General features: G+C 37.8%; 1 protein-coding gene across 1 annotated transcript in view; it reads right to left on the minus strand.

Moving 5' to 3' along the window:
- ATF7 (activating transcription factor 7) overlaps positions 1 to 20,617 on the minus strand; it is an 86,731-nt gene extending 66,114 nt beyond the window's left edge. The window contains exons 1-2 of the mRNA XM_012654531.1: positions 20,483 to 20,617; positions 2,123 to 2,191 (exon numbers count right to left, since the gene is read on the minus strand). Of these exons, the coding sequence (XP_012509985.1) occupies positions 2,123 to 2,170 (48 nt within the window). The 5' untranslated portion in view covers positions 2,171 to 2,191; positions 20,483 to 20,617. The remainder of the gene's footprint in view (positions 1 to 2,122; positions 2,192 to 20,482) is intronic.
- Positions 20,618 to 21,213: the final 596 nt, after the last annotated feature.

Here is a 21,213-nt window from a genome sequence, read left to right on the forward strand (position 1 = left end):
GTCTTAAGTTGTAGCTTTCTATCCTTTTTCTATGAAACAAGTAACTTGAATCCAAAAGAAGAAGGTAGCAATGTTCCACATGCAACTTCCCACTGAGGGAAAAATTTTTTAGAACCTAAGCCAGAGGTTATAATGAACCCCAATAGCCAAAATAACAACAAACAATTCAAAAATGGGAGGAAGAAGTAGGGAAGAAAATGGCTTATGGTAAACAGAACCAAACCATAGAGGAAGGAACCAAAGTAAAAAGTCACTGCTGCTTCCTACCTCCAGTCCCCATCCCCACCCCCCAAAAAAAGCAAAACAAAAAGAAACAAACATAAATTTCACAAATCTGTGAAATCTCACAATTTTAGTGAATATTACTCTTTTCTGATGAGACAGCTTAATGAGACGCTACTTATATTTTTCTTCCTTAGAGAGCTTAAGAGATTCTTTTCTTGTGTGTTTCTTATTTCTATCATCCATTTTTATTTCTTTGAGAAGTCCTTGTCTGGGTGGTTTTAAGCATACAACATGTAAGAGGGTACAGGAGTTAAGCAGCTTAAACAATAAGTGAAGAAAAATAATGGTAAGTATGAGAAAAATAAACCTTTTCTCCCAAAATGCATATTTTTCAAATAAAGGAGAGAAGTAAAAAGGGTATCAGGTATCAGCTGTGGGAGTCATAGTATACAGTATAATCAAATTCACACACAAAATCTAGAGGGATCATTTTTAGATATGGACTTTAATAAAGCTGTCTGAAAAGCAAAACAAATTTACCCTATTTTCCCAACTTGCTTCTACTGTAAAAGAAATAAAATATAAACCACATGGGGAAATATGAAGTCAATAATAAAGTTGGAAACTTTGACAAGAAAGGAAATATACCCCAGGATGCTAAATATTGCAGAATACAATTGCTTTGTTGGTATTTTCTGAAATCTTCAGCATTTACTGGAATTTAGAATCTTCCTTCTACCCATTCTTTGTCACCACCTCCATCTAATCTACCTCTCAAATTCTTAGGAATCTCTGAAATTTAGCTCTTTTTGTCTAAGTATTTACAATGTTTAATAGAACTAGTCTGCAATCTCACATATCACCAGTAAGTGTCACTGGACAATCACATGACATATTCCTAATTGAAGAGAAACTCAACCCTTCAGGTTCCATAAAATGAATTACTGGGCCAGGTGAGGCGACCCATGCCTGTAATCCACGCAGTTTGGGAGGCTAAGGCAAGAGGACTACTTAAGGCCAGGAGTTCAAAACCAGCCTAGGCAAATAGTAAGAGGCCGTCTTCACAAAAATAAAATTAAAAAAATAAAATATAAAATGAATTAATTAAGGCAGATAAAACCACCTTTGTATTCCTTTCACCCTTTTTGAAACATGGCAATAGGGAAGGGTCTAGGAAGAAGAGTTAAGAAGGTGAAAAATGAAAAACATAAGGCAATTTCAACAAAATTACTTTATTAAAAAAGCATATGATGAAAAATATATGATACATAGCATACACATATAAATACAATTACGTAGCAGTTGGCGCACAGAACAATTCATTTCATGGCATCAGACTGGGAAAATGTTTATATAATGCTGTGAGATCTTGGGTTGTATATTGGGTTTGTCTTTCTTAACATAGATAGCTGCCTTAGCTGCTAACAGTGATCTTCTGGATCAAAAGTCAAAAGACTGTTTTTTTTTTTTTCTATTTAAAAAATCCAAATAGATTCTGGCAAATTGGGGTTCACAATGAATGGGTACATTCTCAGCTGCCTCTCCAAATATGTTAAACAGATTTTTATATCCACGCGGTTGAAGAGAAGACACATCTAAACTTGCTTTGTATTTAGATGGATAGCTTCAGAAAGGAGAGAGCAACACGTATTCTTCAACACTGTGTGTTGGGAAACAAACACCAGTAGAATAACAATATGGAAGAGAGCAAGGCAGATTTCATTACGGTAGAGTGCCTACACTTCCTCATAACTTGGATTTACACACTGCAAATCCTCTGATCTGATTACCTCCAGTGATCACGTAAAATACCAGCTTTAAACTCTTTGCCTTAGTGATAAAACAGCCACTTTGATTCACAACAAGACATTCACAATAAAGTATATTGTAAACGTACCTGTCCACAGCCCGGGGCATTGCACACAAACGGTCTGTCGTCTCCCATATTTCATATAGCAGAGCAGAGCTGAGGAGGGGGATGTAGGGGGAAAAAGTTATGTTAAATACGCTGGAACAAAAAAAAAGTGCTTCAAAAATACCAAGCCTAGAAACAGGTGTTCCAAGAATGCCATCTATCAAAGCTGTAAACACAGGCTACTTTGGGGAGACCAGTTAGACAGGTGGCATATCATCTACTGAGCCCTTAACTGAAACTTTCAATTAGAAAAATTTAGACTTAAATCGTCAAAGAATTTCAAACCTTTTCTAAATTTTCTTTCTTTCTGCTACAGTATATAATACACTACTCCAATCTGCTGAATTACAACCAGTGCAGTTCCCTATATCAATAAATTCACTGAACGCTCGATGCGGAAGCCATATTTCTGAACTAGAGAAGACCAAAATTTGTCATTTAATTAATTAAGGGATTATAGGAGGGGTGCTCCATTTTACAGGGCCATAATCTGGCTCCCTGGTGTATAAACTACGAGACTGTTGGCAAGGGCCGTTTATCCCAGATTATTGCCAAAGAAAACAAAGCACCCATCCTATTGGGCTACACGGGAAATGATTTTCATTAATAAAAAAATAAAAATAAAAACCTTCTCTCCCCACTGGGAGCCTCCATCTCCCCCCACCAATCGTCTGTGGCAAATGGAGAAATATCGGCGCCCTTCCCCCCCGATTCTATTTATGGCTAGGTTTTTAAAAGCAGCAATAAAACAAATGTCGACTCTTTGGGGGTTTACTGGGTGAATATGTTCCGGCTGTTTGTGCTGCTCTCGGCCAGAGTTCTTGGGCTGCTCTGTTGTAGCCAACAGATGTGTGCTGCTGCAGGGGATAAAAGAAGTGGCACTAAAAGGCATCACCGTCCATCCCTTCTATTTCTCTGAACACTTTGACAGGGTTTATATTGTTTTTTTTAAATTATTGAAGCTAAATTCTCAAAATGATGATTGAAATTCTTTGTCAAAGAACAGTAATTCCAATCTGCAAGTGTGGGGGAAATTTCTCATATTCCAACTAGGAATTAAAATAGAGATAGAGATGGATAAGGATTAGAAATGCAAATCACAGTAAAAATATTCCTAAAAGATAAACAATATTTTGGAAGGGCAGAATAAAGAAACGGGGAGGAGTAAAAACAGTCTTATAGAATAAACACTTAAAGGACATTTCAAACATCCTTCTAAAAGGTATACAAAAGAATATAAACACAGAAAGATGACAAAGGAACTATGATTTGAATATGCCTGGAAATGACTCCAGAACTGTAACCAAATTTCAAATTTTTATCTTGGAGATAAACCAAAATGTCAGGACAATCTCAGTCAGGCCTGCATTAAAATAAAATGTTAACATGCTAGACTGAATCTGGTAATCGGAAAACCGTGCTTAAAACTCAGATGGTAGCTAGGTAACACCTTTCCTATTCTCTTAGGACTCACTCTGGGGTTAGAAACCAGTGTTTCTGGTTGTCTAATCAATAATTCCACAACCAATCGGTGTTTAAAATTGTGGGGTGCCCTATAAAATAGAAGGGGCTTCTTGGTCATCTTTCAGTGTGATAGGAACACAGTCTAACTATGAAGGAAACTGATGCTGCAGCACTGCTGTAATGGAAGAGAGCCTGTATGTACATACATGTACACAGATTTATATCACATTTAGCCAGGATAAATTGCTTCAATAAATTCTGTTCCTAGGAGAGGGCAGCTCAAGCTGATGATTGGGTACTGGGAAATGAGAGCTTCATTCTTCTTCACACAGCCTCAGGATGAGGGGGTTTTCTGGTTTGTTTGTTTTAAATGCATAATGATTTTTTAGCACTTTCTGAAACTACAACATAGTGCAAAAATATATACAAGTAAACAAAAGTAAATAAATGCAAAGACCAAGGCCATTATGGCTGAAAACTCAGAGCAAGTCTGGAAAGCAATTCATCTTTGGAAAAATTCCTAACTGCTGTGCTAGAGGTAATTTCGCTTCCTAGTCCCAGAATCTGCTCTCCTAATATAATCACAAAATGAGAATTTTATTTCGACAAGGTCCCCTAACATATTTTTAACCAGGAAGTAAACTACAAGGGCTAGAGTAAACATAACACAAAGACCAGGCAGGATTCCTTACTTTGATCTTGGTTCTGTTATTTAGGGCTAAATTTTCACATTTTTCTACCTATTTAGAGGAGGGAAAGGGTGCTAGCTGAGAAGTAGGGCAGCACTGACATAGGAAACGATTAAATAAATTCTGGAATGGTTTCCCTCAAACCACAAAATTCAAAATTTAACTTGGCTTTGCACAATCACATCACAATATATAGCTTCCAAATTTTATTTAATGGCATTCTTATTAGGAAATAGAGATGAAAAATCACGACTTTCTAAAAGAAAAAAAAAAAACTTGGGGGAAAAAAAAACATTAAAATCTAACAGAAGTATTTTCACTGCTCTTAAATACTCAATTGACAGCCACTAACTAGAATTTCCTGCTTCCTTCCCAATTTGCTGGCCTTTGTTTTAACATTTTCACCAAAGGGAAATCACAATGGGAGGAAGAAGGCTCTCTTTCTTACATACCCACAATTATTCTTAAATCATTCCCTCAATTTCTTGCCCCTTGTCATTTCCATCACTCTTGCTTTAAAATTTTTTCATTTTAAAGTGATTTATTTTTTTAAAAATTTAAATATTTAACAACGGTAAGAATGATGTCTCCCTATTTTAAAAAAATACAGCTAACATCTTTTTTTGAAAAATTTCTCCTTCATTCCCAGTCTGCTTCATCAATTGTTACACATAAAGAATGCCATTGCTTATTTCTATCTGACATTTTGAACAAATCTCTAATTATCAGCGAGGTCAGCTGATACCAACTCAAAAACAAAAAGCAACACATTTCTGTAGTATAAAGAGATTGAGATAAAAAGTGAAATCTTGAGTCTTGAATAACGATGTTGGAATTTAAGTCACAGCTCATTTGTAATTATACTGCTTGACAAGCAGATCATGTGTCTGGACATGGCACTCACAGTGTGTCATCTCCTCGATCTATTCTTCAGGATGAAACATAAGCATTTTATAGAACTAAACAATAAATGACGGAAGATGGATACACACATTAAGAAGCATTGCCAAGGGGAGGTTGGATGCTTTCAGTAAGGATTTTAGAACAGGAAAACAAAGACGCATAAAAAGGCTATCCTAGAGGCCAAGGTCTGCAGAAAAGGCTCAGAGTCACCAAAATGCATTAAATGATAAAAATCAGAATTTACTCAAAAGAGAAAGTTATCTAGATGCTGGGAGAGAAGTGAAGAAAACCCAAGGTTTAGAGAATGATTTTTAATAACTGAGATAATTCAAAAAAAATCTGTTATAATAGTTTTATAGAGCCAGAGACAGTTCCTAAAATAGTCGATATGTAAGAAAATAGATTTTCTCTCTCTCTGTATATATAGATTTGTTTGTTTCTATCTATTTTTTAATGAATGAGGACAGAATTTGTCACTGATGGTCACAGAGTCAATTCTCTGAACCTGATTATGATGTGATCATTTCTCTTGTAACCAACTGATGCTAATAAGACAGCCTGGCCAGGTGCAGTGGCTCACATGTGTAATCCCAGCACTTTGGGAGGCCAAGGCAGGAGGATTGCTTGAGCCTAGGACTTTGAGACCAGACTGGACAACATGTGAGACCCTGTCTCTAAAAAAAATTTTAAAAAGTAGCCAGGAGTGGTGGTGCAAGCCTGTAGTCCTAGCTACTTGGGAGGCTGAAGATGGCCTGCACCCAGGAATCTGAAGATGCAGTGAGCTGTGATTGTGCCACTGCACTCCAACCTGGGCAACACAGCAAGACCCAATCTCTAAAAATAAAAAATAAAATAAAATAAAATAACATGGTCCAACGCTAAATAAGAAATAAAAGCCATGTACAAACACACACAGGGGCCTATTGTTAGGTTCCTAATGACAAAAAGCAGACCTTGCTACGTACAAAAAATAAGAAGGACAATGTACCATAAGTATCAAAGATACATAAACATCTAGAAGGGGTTAAGATTGGCTATCATTCATTCTTTCAAAAAACACTACTAAGTGCCAGGCAAAGTGGACATAAAAATAAAAAGAAAATAGGCCTTTATAAAAAAAGAATCTTTCACTTATTTGGCATGAAAGAAGCCATCATTATTAAGAATGATGGCTTAATTTACAAGTTCAATTAGCCAGAGGTTGATCAGTGTACATATTATTTAGATCCCTTGTTATTTCTCCTACTGTCTATGGCCATTTATCAAATTCTTTTGCTAACAACTCCAGAGTATAGACAAGAGTACAAAAAAAAAAAGAGGTTAATAGTCTTGGTAAAAGACTGAACAAGGAAGAAGTCTGAAATTAATAACCACAATTTACTTTTTGTATTATACACATTTAGTTTTAAAATTCATTAATTCACCAAATATTTTATTTAGTACCTACCATATACTCTATGCCCCAGTAATTCAACAGTAAATGAGATAAGCAAGATTTCTGCCCTCATACAGCTTACTTACATTCTAAAAGAAAGAGACAAACAATAAGCTAGTAAACAAACAAAATAATTTTATTTATTTATCATTTTTTTGAGACAGGGTCTTGCTTTGTAGCCCAAGCTGGAATGCAGTGGCACGATCATAGTTCACTACAGCCTTGAACTCCTGGGTTCGAGCAATCCTCCCACCTCGGCCTCCTGAGTAGCTGGGACCACAGGCACAGGCCACTGCCCCCAGATATTTTTTAAAAATTTTTGTAGAGAGGAGGTATTGCTATGTTGTTGAGGCTGGTGTTGAACTCCTGGCCTGAAGTGCTCCTCTCACTTCGGCCTCCCAAACTGCTGGGATTACAGGCATGAGCCACCACACCCAGCCACAAAATAAATTTAGATTAATGGCAGATAATTGCTATTAAAGAAATGAAATGGTGGTATGTTAGTAACTAGGAAAGGGATATTTTAGTTTCATGACTAAAAAGGGAATGGCTGCATTATCTGTGATTAATAAGGGAAGGGGGTAGAATATAGAGATATAAGTTAATACTTCAGGAAGACTTTCTTCTCCTAACACAGTAGATGTTCAATGAATATGTATTGATTTAATATTTTATAAATATTTAAAGGCAATATTCAAGGTTTTGCAGAAAGCTGCTGGGTCTACAAAACATTTACGAAACAGGTATTTTGCATTTAAGGCTATACTTACTTAAGACATAATTTAAATGTATATTTATAACTACTTTGTGCCTAAGGCACTTTATACAATCACGGCCAACCAATTCTATGCTTTTCTCATCACCCAAGTAACATAAAGGAAGCTCTATAATTTTTGGTTAGAGTGCTAAAAATGGGGAGGAGGGAGGTATTTGTCAAGTTAACCCTTAATCGAACCTTGAAAACAAAACCTCAGCCAGAGCTGTTAAGATTTATATGCAAGTACAAGAGAATGTCAATCAAGTATGCAGCAGAAAGGGTATCTTTATATAGTACTTTTGGGAGTACATATTTGAACAATCTTTCTGGAAATCAATTTGGCAATATTTATATTAAATGTCTTAAAATGTTTTATATCCTTTGAACAAATCATTCTTCTTTCAGGACTCTATTCTAAGGATAAAACCAAAAACACGGATCATTTATATACTGAAATGTTCATCAAAGTCATATTTATGAACAAAGAAAGAACAGGCATTAAATGTTTAGGAAGAATGGATAAATATAAATTAAGGTACTACCTTACAACAGACTATATTTAAGAATAATATTTTGCAAACTATTTAATGACATGAGAAAATGCTATATATTGAATGGAAAAAAAAGTTGGGCATCGTGGCTCTAGTTTGTAATCCCAGCTACTTCAGAAGCTGAGTCAGAAGGATCATTGGAGGCCAGGAGTTTGAAACCAGCCTGGACAACATACGGAGACTTCCATCTCCAAAAAAATGTTTTAAAAATTGGCCAGGCATAGTGGCACAGTCTGATAGTCCTGGCTATTCTGTAAACTGAGGCAAGAGAATCGCTTGAACCCAGGAGTTTGAGACTGCAGCAAGCTATAATGGCATGACTGTACTCCAGCCTGGATAACAGAGTGAGACCCCCCCATCTCTAAAAAATAAATAAATAAGTAAATAAATTAAATAAATGGAAAGAAAGCAGGATATAAAATTGCATATGCGCCATAATTCTAAATCTATATTAAAAAAATAAACACAGAAAAAGGTAAGGGATTCATTGGCTATATGGGGAAATGACATAGCTAAAAAAAAAGAAGAAAAGAAAAAGGAAAGGGAGGCCAGGCTTGGTGGCTCACACCTGTAATCCTAGCACTTTGGGAGGCCAAGGCCAGAGGACTGCTTGAAGTCAGGAGCTCGAGACCAGCCTGGGTGACATAGCAAGATCCTGTCTCCACAAGAAATATACATTAAAAAAAAAATTAGTCAGGAGTAGTGGCACACACCTGTAGTCCCAGTTACTTGGGAGCTGAGGCAGGAGGATCACTTGAGCCCAGGAATTTGAGGTTGTAGTGAGATATGATGATGCCACTGTACTCTAGCCAGGGTAACAGAGTGAGACTCTGTATGTATGTATGTATGTATCAATAAATAAATAAATACATAAATAAAATCATACAAAGTTGTTCATTTTCTGCTGCAAAGAAACAGAAACAACTGATAAATTAAGTTCAAAAGGGGCCATCAAAAAATCTTTCTAAAATTATAAACTAACAGTTTCATATAGAAAACAGACATGGTGGACACTTAAATTTGTGTCGATACACAGGGTAAACCAAGCAGTTCAAGATAGTTCCTCCTTTGTTATCTTTTAGGGCCCATTTTCAGAATCCCATGAATGCTCCCTAACAAGTATTACTTATATTAATCAATCAGAAATTGCCCCAACTTTGCATCACAGAGGGAATAAAGAGAGCTGAAGCCAAGTTAGCAGGTACTGAATACCTTTCAGCTCAGTATAAACAGCTGAAAAATTTAGACACCCAAACAGAGCTTTATGGGCTCCACTCCCTCATGATGTAAAAAAAAAAATTGTATGTCAACAGTTCTCTTCTAAAAACACAATTTTGGACACCAAGTTTCAGACTCTAAGATAATTTAGCTGCTGCTAAGCAAAGAGTACAAACAGTCAAGATCTTCACCATAACAGTCTCAACATTATATATTCTCCATAGGATAATTCAGTGCTGCTCTGATTTGCATTACATCTAGAAAACTGACTTAAAATTCCAGTAAACACATGAATTGTGAGAGTATAATGCAGGTTATGGGATCCTCAGAAAACAAAGTAGACTACTCAAGTTTTATCAGGCAATAGATTATTTAGGAACTGAAACTTTCGTTCATAAACCCTGGATTAATTTTCCATTGTATTATGGATTACGTAGAAAACACATATATGTCCTTGATGCTGAGACAGCATTAAAAAAAAGAAAGCACATATACTACTATAACCTTAAACTAATTAGCCTTATTGTTTTATATAGGGTTTTGTAAAGCACTTTGCTAACAGTGGAAAACTGAGGTAGAGAGTTACAAAAAAATATGCAAAAAAGGATTCAAGGGGTTGAGGTTGGCCTGGATTCTAATTTCCTGTTCTCCAAATAAGATACAAAAATGGACACCACATCTTTTTATAATCCCTGAAAGTTGTATGATACCTTGCATATTGTATAACTAGTTATAACTGAATCATGTATTTCTAACAATTTAGCACACAACAGGTGTTTCTTATATGTTTATTATACAAATGTCTAGAAACACGAATTTGAGGGACTTCAAGTTCTTGGAGTATCATTTTTGTCTAGGAAAAGTAATGTTCATAGTTTTAACATTAAACATATTTTATTATAATTATTTTAAAATGCATAATCCAATTATAGCATATATCAAGCTTTGGCAAACTTCAACTCATGGGCCAAATCCAGCCTGCCACCTATTTTTGTATGGCCCACAAGCTAAGAATGATTTTTAAATTTTTCAATGGTTAAAAAGAAATCAGGATATATTGTGATGTGAAAATTATATAAAATTTAAATTTTAGTATCTATAAAGTTTTATTAGTGTGTTCTAATAAAACCATGATTATTCATTTACATATCATCTCTGGCTGCTTTTGTGCTAGAATGGCACAGTTGAGTAGGAAAAACAGAGACCTCATGCCTGCTAAACTTAGCATATTTATTATCTGGCCTTAGTCCCAACTTCTGGTATGTATGTTAACTATCATTAATCAAAATACATAGTTAAGACATCCCAATTATGATGAATGTCAATTTATATGTTAATCCTTAATAAATTATTTTATACTATGACTATCTAAGTACTAATTTATTTTTATTTGAATTTTCAAATTTTAGAAATTAGGTTTTCTTAAAATAAGGTTAATTAAGCTAGTTCTCAAACTGTGCATATTTACCTGGGCAGCTTGTAAAAATATAAATTCCTAGTCCTCCTGGATTCCCTTGGACTGGGGCCCAAGAATCTACACTTTAAAAAATACCCTGAGACTCACGCCTGTAATCCTAGCACTCTGGGAGGCCGAGGCGGGCGGATCGTTCTGAGCTCAGGAGTTCGAGACCAGCCTGAGCAAGAGCGAGACCCCGTCTCTACCAAAAAATGGAAAGAAATTAATTGGACAGCTAAAAATATATGTAGAAAAAAATTAGCCGGGCATGGTGGCGCGTGCCTGTGGTCCCAGCTACTCGGGAGGCTGAGACAGTAGGATTGCTTGAGCCTAGGAGTTTGAGGTTGCTGTGAGCTAGGCTGACGCCACGGCACTCGCCCCAGGCAAGAGAGTGAGACTCTGTCTCAAAAAAAAAAACAAAAAAAACACCCTGAGTAATTCTGATGCAAACTGTCAATGGCCCACCCTTTGAGAAGCACTAAGAAGATTGGAGAGCATAATTCCTTCCATATGGAAAACAGCTGTATTTTTCAAATTTGGCACTATAACCTAGCCTTTCTCAAAGTGGGCTCCAGGGATCCCTACAGACCTCTGAATCTCTTTCACAGGGTTCATGGGGGTTAAAATCATTCATAAGTAAAAGAGCAGGCTAGACAATGCATTTTAATATAACAGTATTAAAAGTTCACAGACATGTTTTCAAATTCTACACTACAGCTAACCTTTAAGAAACTAACTTTTCAGATTTTGGTGTAGTATCAAAGAAGACAATATATAATTATCTGAAAATAATCTTTCCTTTCCCTATTACATATCTATGTAACCCCTATTTTCTTCATATACTTAAACCAAAACAACATATCTTAACAGATTGAATGCAAAAGCAGATATAAGAATCCAGCTGTTTTCTGTTAAGCCAGATGTTGAAGAGAGGTGAAGCTCTTCTCCCCAATTTTTTTGAAACTATGTAATTATTTATGTTAACATAACAGATTTGCTACTATTTTTAAATAAATAAGTATTTTTAAAATTCTTTTTAAAATTTCTCATATGCTAAATATGAACAGATATAACCCAGATAAACAAAAGCTCTTTGGAGTCCTCAGCTGTGAGTACTGAGACCAAAAAGTTTGAGACCCACTGCTTTGGGAAATACACAAAGAGTAGAGTATCCTAGATTCATCAATCAAACAGAAGGTTGAGATTAATTTCTGGATTTCAGGCTCAGACATGCAGAAACAGGTTTCAAAGGAGCCAGCTTAAGTAGACCAAATAGTTTCATAGCAAATGACTGAAAACAGATGGGGGTGAGAATTAGGCTGAATCATAAGTTAGGCAACACATGGCCAAAGCTCAGAACCTATCTGGAAGCAGCTTTATATATATAGGCAACTACTTGACTAGAATTTTTTTTGAGGCTCTCCAAGCTTTCAGAGGATTCAAGGAACTCTTTTGAGCTCTCCCCAGAAAGGTTAATAAAGGGAAAAAAAAAAAAAAAGAAGCAACAATTTGCTAAAGTGACAGTAGGAAGCAAAGTTAGAAATAATTAGTGAACATTATACCTATAATATGTTTGGCCTCAGTGTGCATTTTAGAAGTAGAAACATTGCTGGAAACTGGTAGGATGTCAAACAAAAATCAAACAAATTGTGTTTTGGTTTTTTCCTGCTAATTTTGAGATAAAGTATGATCCCTAAAACAATAAACCAATAGTTATCAACCCCAAAACACTGCTATTTAAGGATCAATTTTAAATCTTCATGGACTTCATTTTTTTGTTTGTTTTAGAGATGGGATTTCATTCTGTCACCCAGGCTGCAATGCGGTGGTGTGATCATAGCTCATTGAAGCTTCAAACTCCTGGGCTCAAGCAATCCTCTGCCTTAGCCTCCTGAATAGTTGGGACTACAGGCTTGTGCCACCACACTCAGCTAATTTTTCTTCTTATTTTTTTTAGAGGCAGGTCTTGCTATGTTGCCCAGGCTGATTTCAAACTCCTAGCCTGAAACAATCCTCCCACCTTGGCCTCCCAAAGCACAAGGATTATAGGCGTGAGTCATTTTATGAACTTAAACAGACTACAAACAACAATAAACCTGACAGACTTTAATACTGAAACCCCAGTATGAGTTTGGTTCTGGGTAGGAAATACCTCCAATATTCCACAACGACAATCATGGAGACACTTAGAAGTTTTCAAGAAAAAAGATCTATTTTCTAAGTTTGTCCACATATTTGCAACACAGTGATCTATTTGGGGATATTCCAATCTCACTGATTGACTCTGACCAGTCCCAAACGTAGATGTGTCAAGTATTACTAAACTACAGCTTGACCAAACCTTAAAAAAATAAGTTAAAGAAAATGGTGCTACAAGAGTCATGCTGGTACCAGAAATACCATGTTAAATAAAACCAACATTGTGTTATTCAAGTTTGATAAACCTTAAATAAATATTACTGGCAAGAAACTTGGTGCCAACACAAATCATTTACAGCAATCATGTTATATTCAACAAATCATTCTTATCTTACATATAATAGGCATGTTCCTATTTTAAAAAGAATGGTTGTACCCTGTTTTTATTTTATTTTATTTATTTATTTTTGAGACAGAGTCTCACTCTGTCGCCCCAGCTAGGGTGTAGTGGCATTATCATAGTTCAATGCAATCTCAAATTCCTCGGCTCAAGTGATCCTCCTGCCTCAGCCTCCTGAGGAGCTAGGACTACAGGCACACACCACCATGCCCAGGTAATTTTTCTATTTTTTGTAGAGATGGTATTGTTCTTGCTCAGGCTGTTCTCAAAATCCTGACCTCAAGTAATCCTCCGGCCTTGGCCTCCCAGAGTGCTATGATTACAGGCATCAGCCACAGCGCCCAGCCTGTATCCTATTTTTTAATCTGAAAAAGTGTATTTATTTTCTACTGCATGGTAAGTTTAAGCCCCAAATAAAATTTGACCAGTTTAGCATATAAACCTTCCCTGTCCACTATCTCAGAAAGAAGGACTCTACCAGAACAGGAGATAATAGTAAGCAATTCCACTCAAAGAGAGCAAGTTGGGTTTGTGAGAAGGTGGGGCTGTGGCAGAACAGTTACCACAGAGGCCCAAGCCACAAGCTCATGAAAGACTGTTTAAGCTAAATCTTGGCTCCCGTTAGACTTTCATAAACTGATACTTATTAAGGAGAAATGTAGTACCGAACAGAAAAGAGAACCTTTTTGCAGTTTGGTTTCAAATGTACGAGAACATTTAGGATTAAAATTATCAAAACATGAGAAAAAGCTAATGAAGTGAAGTCATAAGTTTGTAATGAGTTTTGTTCTGAAGGTTTATGTATAAGACTATTATATATACTACTCACCTTTCCTTTGGTTGGGAACCTTTCCTAAATGTCTACCTACAAAGTTTAAAAACTAGATAACAAGTTTATCTTTTGATACAACCTTTCCTGAATTGTAACACTCATATTTCATCTCCAAGAAAGCTATACAGCAAATATTTACTTTCAAAAGTTAACTGAATTTGGTTTCATTGTATACAGGCAGTCAGTATTGCAGTATTGTTCAGAAACCCAAAAATAAATAAAAATTTCTAAACAAAAGGACAGACGAGAATACTATGATTTAACAGGAAAAAAACCAACATTCTCTCAACACAAAGTGTCCACCAGGGAAATGATGAAGAGAAAATGTCATGATAAAATATTTTTAAGACATGAAATGACCCCAATGCAAAATATTCGTTGTTGTTGATTTTTGTTTTGCTTTTAGCTCAAAGGAGCTATTATTTGTCACCCTTTATGTTCCTTACTTTTTGTTTATCCATTCCCACTAGGTCAATAGAACCGTTTCAATTTCATTTTCTTTACAGTCTATTTTTCTTCCTGATTCTTCAGTAGTAAGTTCCTTGATCTGAGCTTCTATTTATGAAAGTTTGGACTAGAAAGGACCTTGAGGGGTCATCAAGTCCATCATTCCCCTTTCCAGGAGAACTCATAACCAACTGTATCAGATGAATGAGAAAGTATCTAAGGACACCACATCCTGCTCCTGCCTAGTACTGTGCTACTTTAATTTGCACAAATATTTCCATTCACAATTTGCAAATTTTGAAAAAACGAAAGTAAAAATTAAAACCCCAAAAGAGGAAGGCACTTTAAAAATGCATTTATCAGCTAAAATTGCTCAAACATAAATTCAACTGTCAGGTCTAAAATTAACATACAGGAAAATTGTTGGCTGCCAATATAAAGTCTTTAGTCCCTAGAGATGTCTTCTGATGTCCTATCTGGTTTGTAGCACCATTCACCTACAGCATATAGCCTGACAAACTTAGACCAGCACACCAATAAACTACAATTATAAATGGCAACACTGTGTGTGTGTGTCTATTTACAGTTGGTGTAGGTTTTTATTCCAAATACAAAATGAAAAGTTAGGTCTAAATTGGACACGTCAATGTTATAAGGAAGCTACCAAACAACTGTTCTATGGGCAGAAGTTTAATTTCTAACTTAAAATGTTCAGGGAATGAAGTTTCTTCCTAAAGGAGTTTTCAAAACAGAATTTTATCTAATGTCAAAAAACATGCAACTATGATCTGGGTGCGGTGGCTCACACCTGTAATCCTGAGGCAGGAGGATTGCTTGAGGCCAGGAATTCAAGACCAGCCTGAGCAACACAGCAAGACCCGTCTCTACAAAAAATTTAAAAAACAAAACAAAAAATCATGAAACTATGAAGAAACATTGTTAATTGTTCCATAATTATTTTTTAAAAAACAGAAAGAAAGAAAAGAAAGCAGAACCAGAAATCTTAGAAATAGGGGAAAAATCATAATTTTAAAAAATGGGCTGGGTGCGGTGGCTCATGCCTGTAATCCTAGCACTCTGGGAGCCCGAGGCGGGCGGATTGTTTGAGCTCAGGAGTTTGAAACCAGCCGGAGCAAGAGCGAGACCCCGTCTCTACTAAAAATAGAAAGAAAATTAATCGGACAACTAAAAACATATAGAAAATAAATCAGCCGGGCATGGTGGTGCATGCCTGTAGTCCCCTCTACTCGGGAGGCTGAGGCAGAAGGATTGCTTGAGCCTAGGAGTTTGAGGTTGCTGTGAGCTAGGATGACGCCACGGCACTCTGGCCCGGGCAACACGGTGAGACTCTGTCTCAAAAAAAAAAAAAAAATATGGGGCAGAGGAGGTAGAGTATGGAATCTGCAGTCTGGTGAAATAGATATTTCCCCAAAATATTTTAAAATGAATTATTAAATAGATCATTTATGAACAATTGGCAAATTATGCAGTAATATGAACACTAGTATAGGATAGGTAAGCAGCAACAAATATCTAACTTCATTTTCTTTTGTGACAGTCACCAGCCTAGGAGCTCAGGGATGTCAGAGACAGAATATACTGTATTTGGATTTCAACAGGATACCTCTAAGGTTAGATAATATAAAACAGCAGGTGGGATTCATAACTAAATTTATCCAAAAGGTTGATAAATGGATTAATGTTAACATAATGATAGTCTACTAATGTTGTATCGCATGCCTCTGCTATTTTTTTTTTTTACCAGTGACCTAAAATGAAAATACAGGCATATGTATCAAATTTATCAATAATACAAAGATATGAAGAATGATCAAGAGGCTAAATAATATTATCAAGCTAAAATAATAAACCAAACTAACAAACTAATGATAATTACAGGGATAAATGTAAAGTCCTCAATTACGTTAAAAAATCGCCTACACAAATTAATGTTATCTTAGGCTTTAAGAATAGAGAGGCATAGAGTGCAGTAAAATAGAAGCCGTGCTCCCCCCTATAACTTGTATTGACTAGATTGTATCTGAGATGTTATATTCAGATCTAGATAAAGAACCCTAAACACTCAGGCAGCTAAGTTGATGAAGAGCCTGAGCTTTATTAACAGTGTCATTTGGCTGGGTGTAGTGGCTCATGCCTATAATCCTAGCACTCTGGGAGGCCGAGGCAGAAGCATTGTTCGAGGCCTGGAGTTCGAGACCCTCCTGAGCAAGAGCGAGACCCTGTCTCTACAAAAAAATAGAAAAATTAGCTAGGTGTAGTGGCACGTGCCTGTAGTGTTTCAGGAGGCTGAAGTAGGAAAATCGCTTGAGCCTAGGAGTTTGAGGTTGCAGTGAACTATGATGATGCCACTGCACTCTAGCTGGGGCAACAAAACAAGACTCTGTCTCACACACACACATACACACAAAAGTCATTTAAGAAATAGCTGAAAGAACTTGGGATATTTACTCCAAAAAGAGATGACTTAACGGAGCATAACTGTCATCAAATATTTGAAGCCTACCATGTTGGCAAGGAATTAGGTTTATTTATTGTGGCTTAAGATGACAGAACTAAGGAGCTTGAGCACAATGTAAAGAATGTTCTAAAAGAGGAGCTACAATAATGGAACAGGGTGACTGTGAATTGGGGACTTCTTCCTTAGAGCATTCAGAAGTTAAAAGACCACTGATCAGAGATTCCAAACATTATGTGTTTTCACATATCATGAACATACTTGATCCGAAAAAGCCTCTTAGGGGAAGACAATATTTAAAAATAAATAAATGTTAGAGAAGCTTAAAAACTGTTCTCTTTGGCTGGGTGAGGTGGCTCACGCCTGTAATCCTAGCACTCCGGGAGGCAGAGGCAGGAGGATCACTTGAGGTCAGGAGTTTGAGACCAGCCTGAGCAAGAGTGAGACCCCATCTCTACTAAAAATAGAAAAATTAGCCGGGCGTGGTGGTATGCCTGTAGTCCCAGCTACTTGGGAGGCTGAGGCAGGAGAATCGCTTGAGACCAGGAGTTTGAGGTTGCTGTGAGCTAGGCTGACACCACAGCACTCTATCTGAGCAACAGAGTGAAACTCTGTCTCAAAAAAAAAAAAAAAACAAAAACAACAAAACTGTTCTCTTTGACATATTTTTAAAGAGAAGACTTTTTCATGAATTCCAAAACCATAGAACCATTTTCAGAGAAACCAACAACAAAAGAAACTAATAGTTTTTCTTTTTTAATGAATGCTGTATTTGTTTTTCTCAAAGAAACATCTGTACCTTAACTTTAATACCTTTATCAAGGATAAGGGACAATTATATGCCATCCTGCCAACTAGTCTCAAGAAGAGAACTGTCATTATTAGACATTTACATGGCAGTGCTATTTGTTCCATCTAAAACTTCCTTGCAAAGAGAAGGCTCCTCCTCTTCAGACGTGGATAGGAGGCTGCTGTAACACTGACTACCTCCCACTGCAGCCCAGGAAAAACTCAGTCTTGACATGCACAAAACAATAACTTCTGACAACTTCAGAGCAGCTGTGTTCAGGCAGAGCCAGGGACTTTACTCAAGGCAAAGTAGCAGCTTAAGAGTTGGTTGAAAAAACAATTTTCATTTTGGTATGGAAGTGAGGAGAGAAAAGAGAACTAGATACAGTATCGGGAGCTATTAACATCTTAAAGCCATGGTAAACAAAGGTGTTTAAAAGTTACAACAGTGAGACTACCACAAGGTATAAACTTTGATTCACAAGCTGAAAGATGAGCAGAGTTATCACTTTCTAGCTTTCTGCTAGATGGTAACACTAGTGAGAAAAAAAAAATCTTGCATTTAATACTGCCCAAGTCAAAGCCATCACAAATTCTAAGACAGAAGACCAAAACAACAGACTTTGCTCTCTCATTGGATATTTTTTTGTGTTGCTGCCAGGCAAACTGTGAAAATGTTCTAAATGTCCAATAGCAATGCTCTTAATGTGAAATACTGGAACTCAGCTCAGTAGTTATTGCTAAAGGGTCAGTAATTAATCGGTCTCAGTGTGCTGTAGGGGCAACGTCCTGGCCAGGAAGAAAAGCTTCAACTGGCTGCTGAAAACCAAAGGTTAATACTAAACTACATGCTCTGGTTTCTCTTCGTATAATAGCTTTATTGATATTTCAGACATTATTTCACTTCTCAAAAGTAAAAGGAGAAGAGAAGGAATGTAAAAGAATAATCTGCAATAGCAAAGAATTAATTGGCTGTATTACTCCAATTCATTATTAAATGATACACAACTATTAAACAAAGGGCAAATGCCTCTCCCTTTTCTGTACAGAATTAAGAACAAACTGGTAAGACTACCTAGTAGAGCTGCCAAACTTTTCTTTAGCTTCTTTTCTTACAGACATGTTATATTTCGCAATAGCTTCCACTTACCTTACATCCTCCATGTTTAAGTACAAATTGTGTTTGATTTCCCCAACCCTTGGCCTAAGATATTATGACATATCTTTAGTTTCTGAGTCTGAACACAAAGGAAGAAACTGAAAATTTTTCACTTTCCTGAAATGTATCTATTTTATTTACACCATTTAAAAATATATAAGCTAACTAAAACTAACTGCAACCATCCATTTAACAACTCTTCCCCAAGAATGAGTGGGGATATACAGTTATCCTAAAGCTCAGAAATAAAAAAAAAAAGAATGAGTGGGGAAGACACATTTAACAAAACAAACTTCATTTTAGTATATTTGTGCTTAGAAATCCTATGAAGACTGATGTCTCTACAAGAACTACACTACTGCAATATTTTTAAACATAGGAATCGTGAGCTTGCTAAAAAAACTCTGCACAACCCCCACAAACCTACACTTAGTATGACATGACCCTTAGAGAGACTAAAATACTCTCTGTTAAGTTGAAAACAAACTTTTAAAGTTAGGAAAGTAGCAACACGGGAATCTGGGTAGGAGGTGCCCTGGGTAGTAAACACCCCAGTCAGAGAACTTAACAAGCAATTCAGAGCAACATATAAGTCCCTATGGGGCTCCAACTTGGACTGCTTAAGTCCCAAGGCCATATCCCTGTGTTTTGGAAGAGAAAGTTTGGGAAAGGGAAGAGAGGGAGAAAGAAAATCAGAGAAGTGATGAAAGTATTCAATTTTTCTACCCTCATTCCAGCATTCTTGTAAGCTGGTCACCATCTGGGTGTCATATCCACCAAGAAGCCCTAAATCACTGCCCCAGCCTGTTTCTGACACCTAGGCTAAAGACCTTCCAAACACTTCCCTTGCCCCTCTTAACTCTCATACCCTTCCCAAAGCCATGTCTTCTGGTGACTTAGCCCATTCATATTGTCTTCCTAAACTCATTCACTTAACTTTCTCCAAATCCATACTTTCGCCCTGATATCACGTCTCTGATAGTCTTATTAATTCAATCGAAATGCCATGGCCCTCATTTCCAATGATCTACTCCTACCTATCTTTCCAGCCAAACCCAATGCATGTTGGGTCACCTGATCAAGAACCTTGTTCTCACCTACTCATTCCTGCCTCCTGCCTACCCTTGCCTTTTCCAGTGCCAAGCCCTGGGTCTCCAACTCAGTTTAATACGCCTCCTCTTTCTCCCATTCTACCCCATTCCATGATCCTTCCATTAGGCTCCACTAGAGCACCCTTCCCTCAGGATTCAATTCCCCTCTCCTTGCCACGCCCTGTGCCCCCCGGGGCTACTTACCCCAAGTTCTCCCCACACTTCAGGCCTCTGGCCCCGCCTTCCCCCCAAAGGAAGGAGGCGGGAGGAAGGAGAGAAGAGGGGCGGCACTCCGCGAGGTAAAAAAAGCGATCTCCTATTAGCGCTCATAGCCGCCAATCGAGGCGTCCTTCTCTCCTATTGGCGGCTTTAGTCTATACCCACCCTCTTCCTCAGACAGGGCCCGGCCACCGCCTCAGCGCCCCCGTCCAACACAGACTGGGAGGGGAGACCCCAGCCTGGGTCGCTGGGACTGGCCAGAGTTGAAGGGGAGACTCCCGTCAGATCACGGATTAACTAATGTTAACAGGACTCACCCGCTGATAGCTCCGTCACCTCCCGCCCGCCCGCGCTCGGTCCCACAATCTGTCTCCAGCTCCTTCTTTCCCCCCTCAGCGGAGCAGATACTTTCCTCCCGTCCGGCCAGGCGCGCTCACCTCTCGCGAGAAGTCGAGGGGGGAAGGGCGAGATCCGTAGGGGCTGCGATGGAAAGCGGCCGAGGGGCGGGGCTCCGGGAAAAGAAGGGGCCGGGCTTACTGTGGGCAGGTCTGGGGAGGGTGGCTGAGTGAGTACTGTGCTGTACACACAGGTCACACGTGTTCGGCTGACGAGTCTAGGGGCAAAAAGACAGGAAAAAGGAGGAGAGGGAACATTTACAGATGCCAATAGTAGTGGAGATCCAAAAGGTGAAGCAAATATAGGGAATGAGATTATCTCAGAGGAGCGCACTTTAAAAACAGGACAAGGTGGTTTACGCCTGTAATCCCATCGCTTTGGGGTGCCGAGGCGGGAGGATCGCTTGAGCCCCGGAGTTCCTGACCGGCCTGGGCAACAAGCGAGACTCCGTCTCTACAAAAAACTAAAAAAATTTAGCCGGGAGTGGTGTCGTGCGCCTGCTCTAGCTACTAGGGATGCTGAGGTGGGAGGATGCTCGAGCCCAGGATTTCCAGGTTACAATGAGCTAAGTTAAAAAAAAAAATTATTTTTTATATTAGGCGCGCGTGGTGGCCCATGCCTGTAGTCCCAGCTACTCGGGAGGCTGAGGCAA

This window comes from Propithecus coquereli, unplaced genomic scaffold, assembly GCF_000956105.1.
Source record: "Propithecus coquereli isolate 6110/MARCELLA unplaced genomic scaffold, Pcoq_1.0 Scaffold111, whole genome shotgun sequence".
Taxonomy (NCBI): Eukaryota; Metazoa; Chordata; class Mammalia; order Primates; family Indriidae; genus Propithecus; species Propithecus coquereli.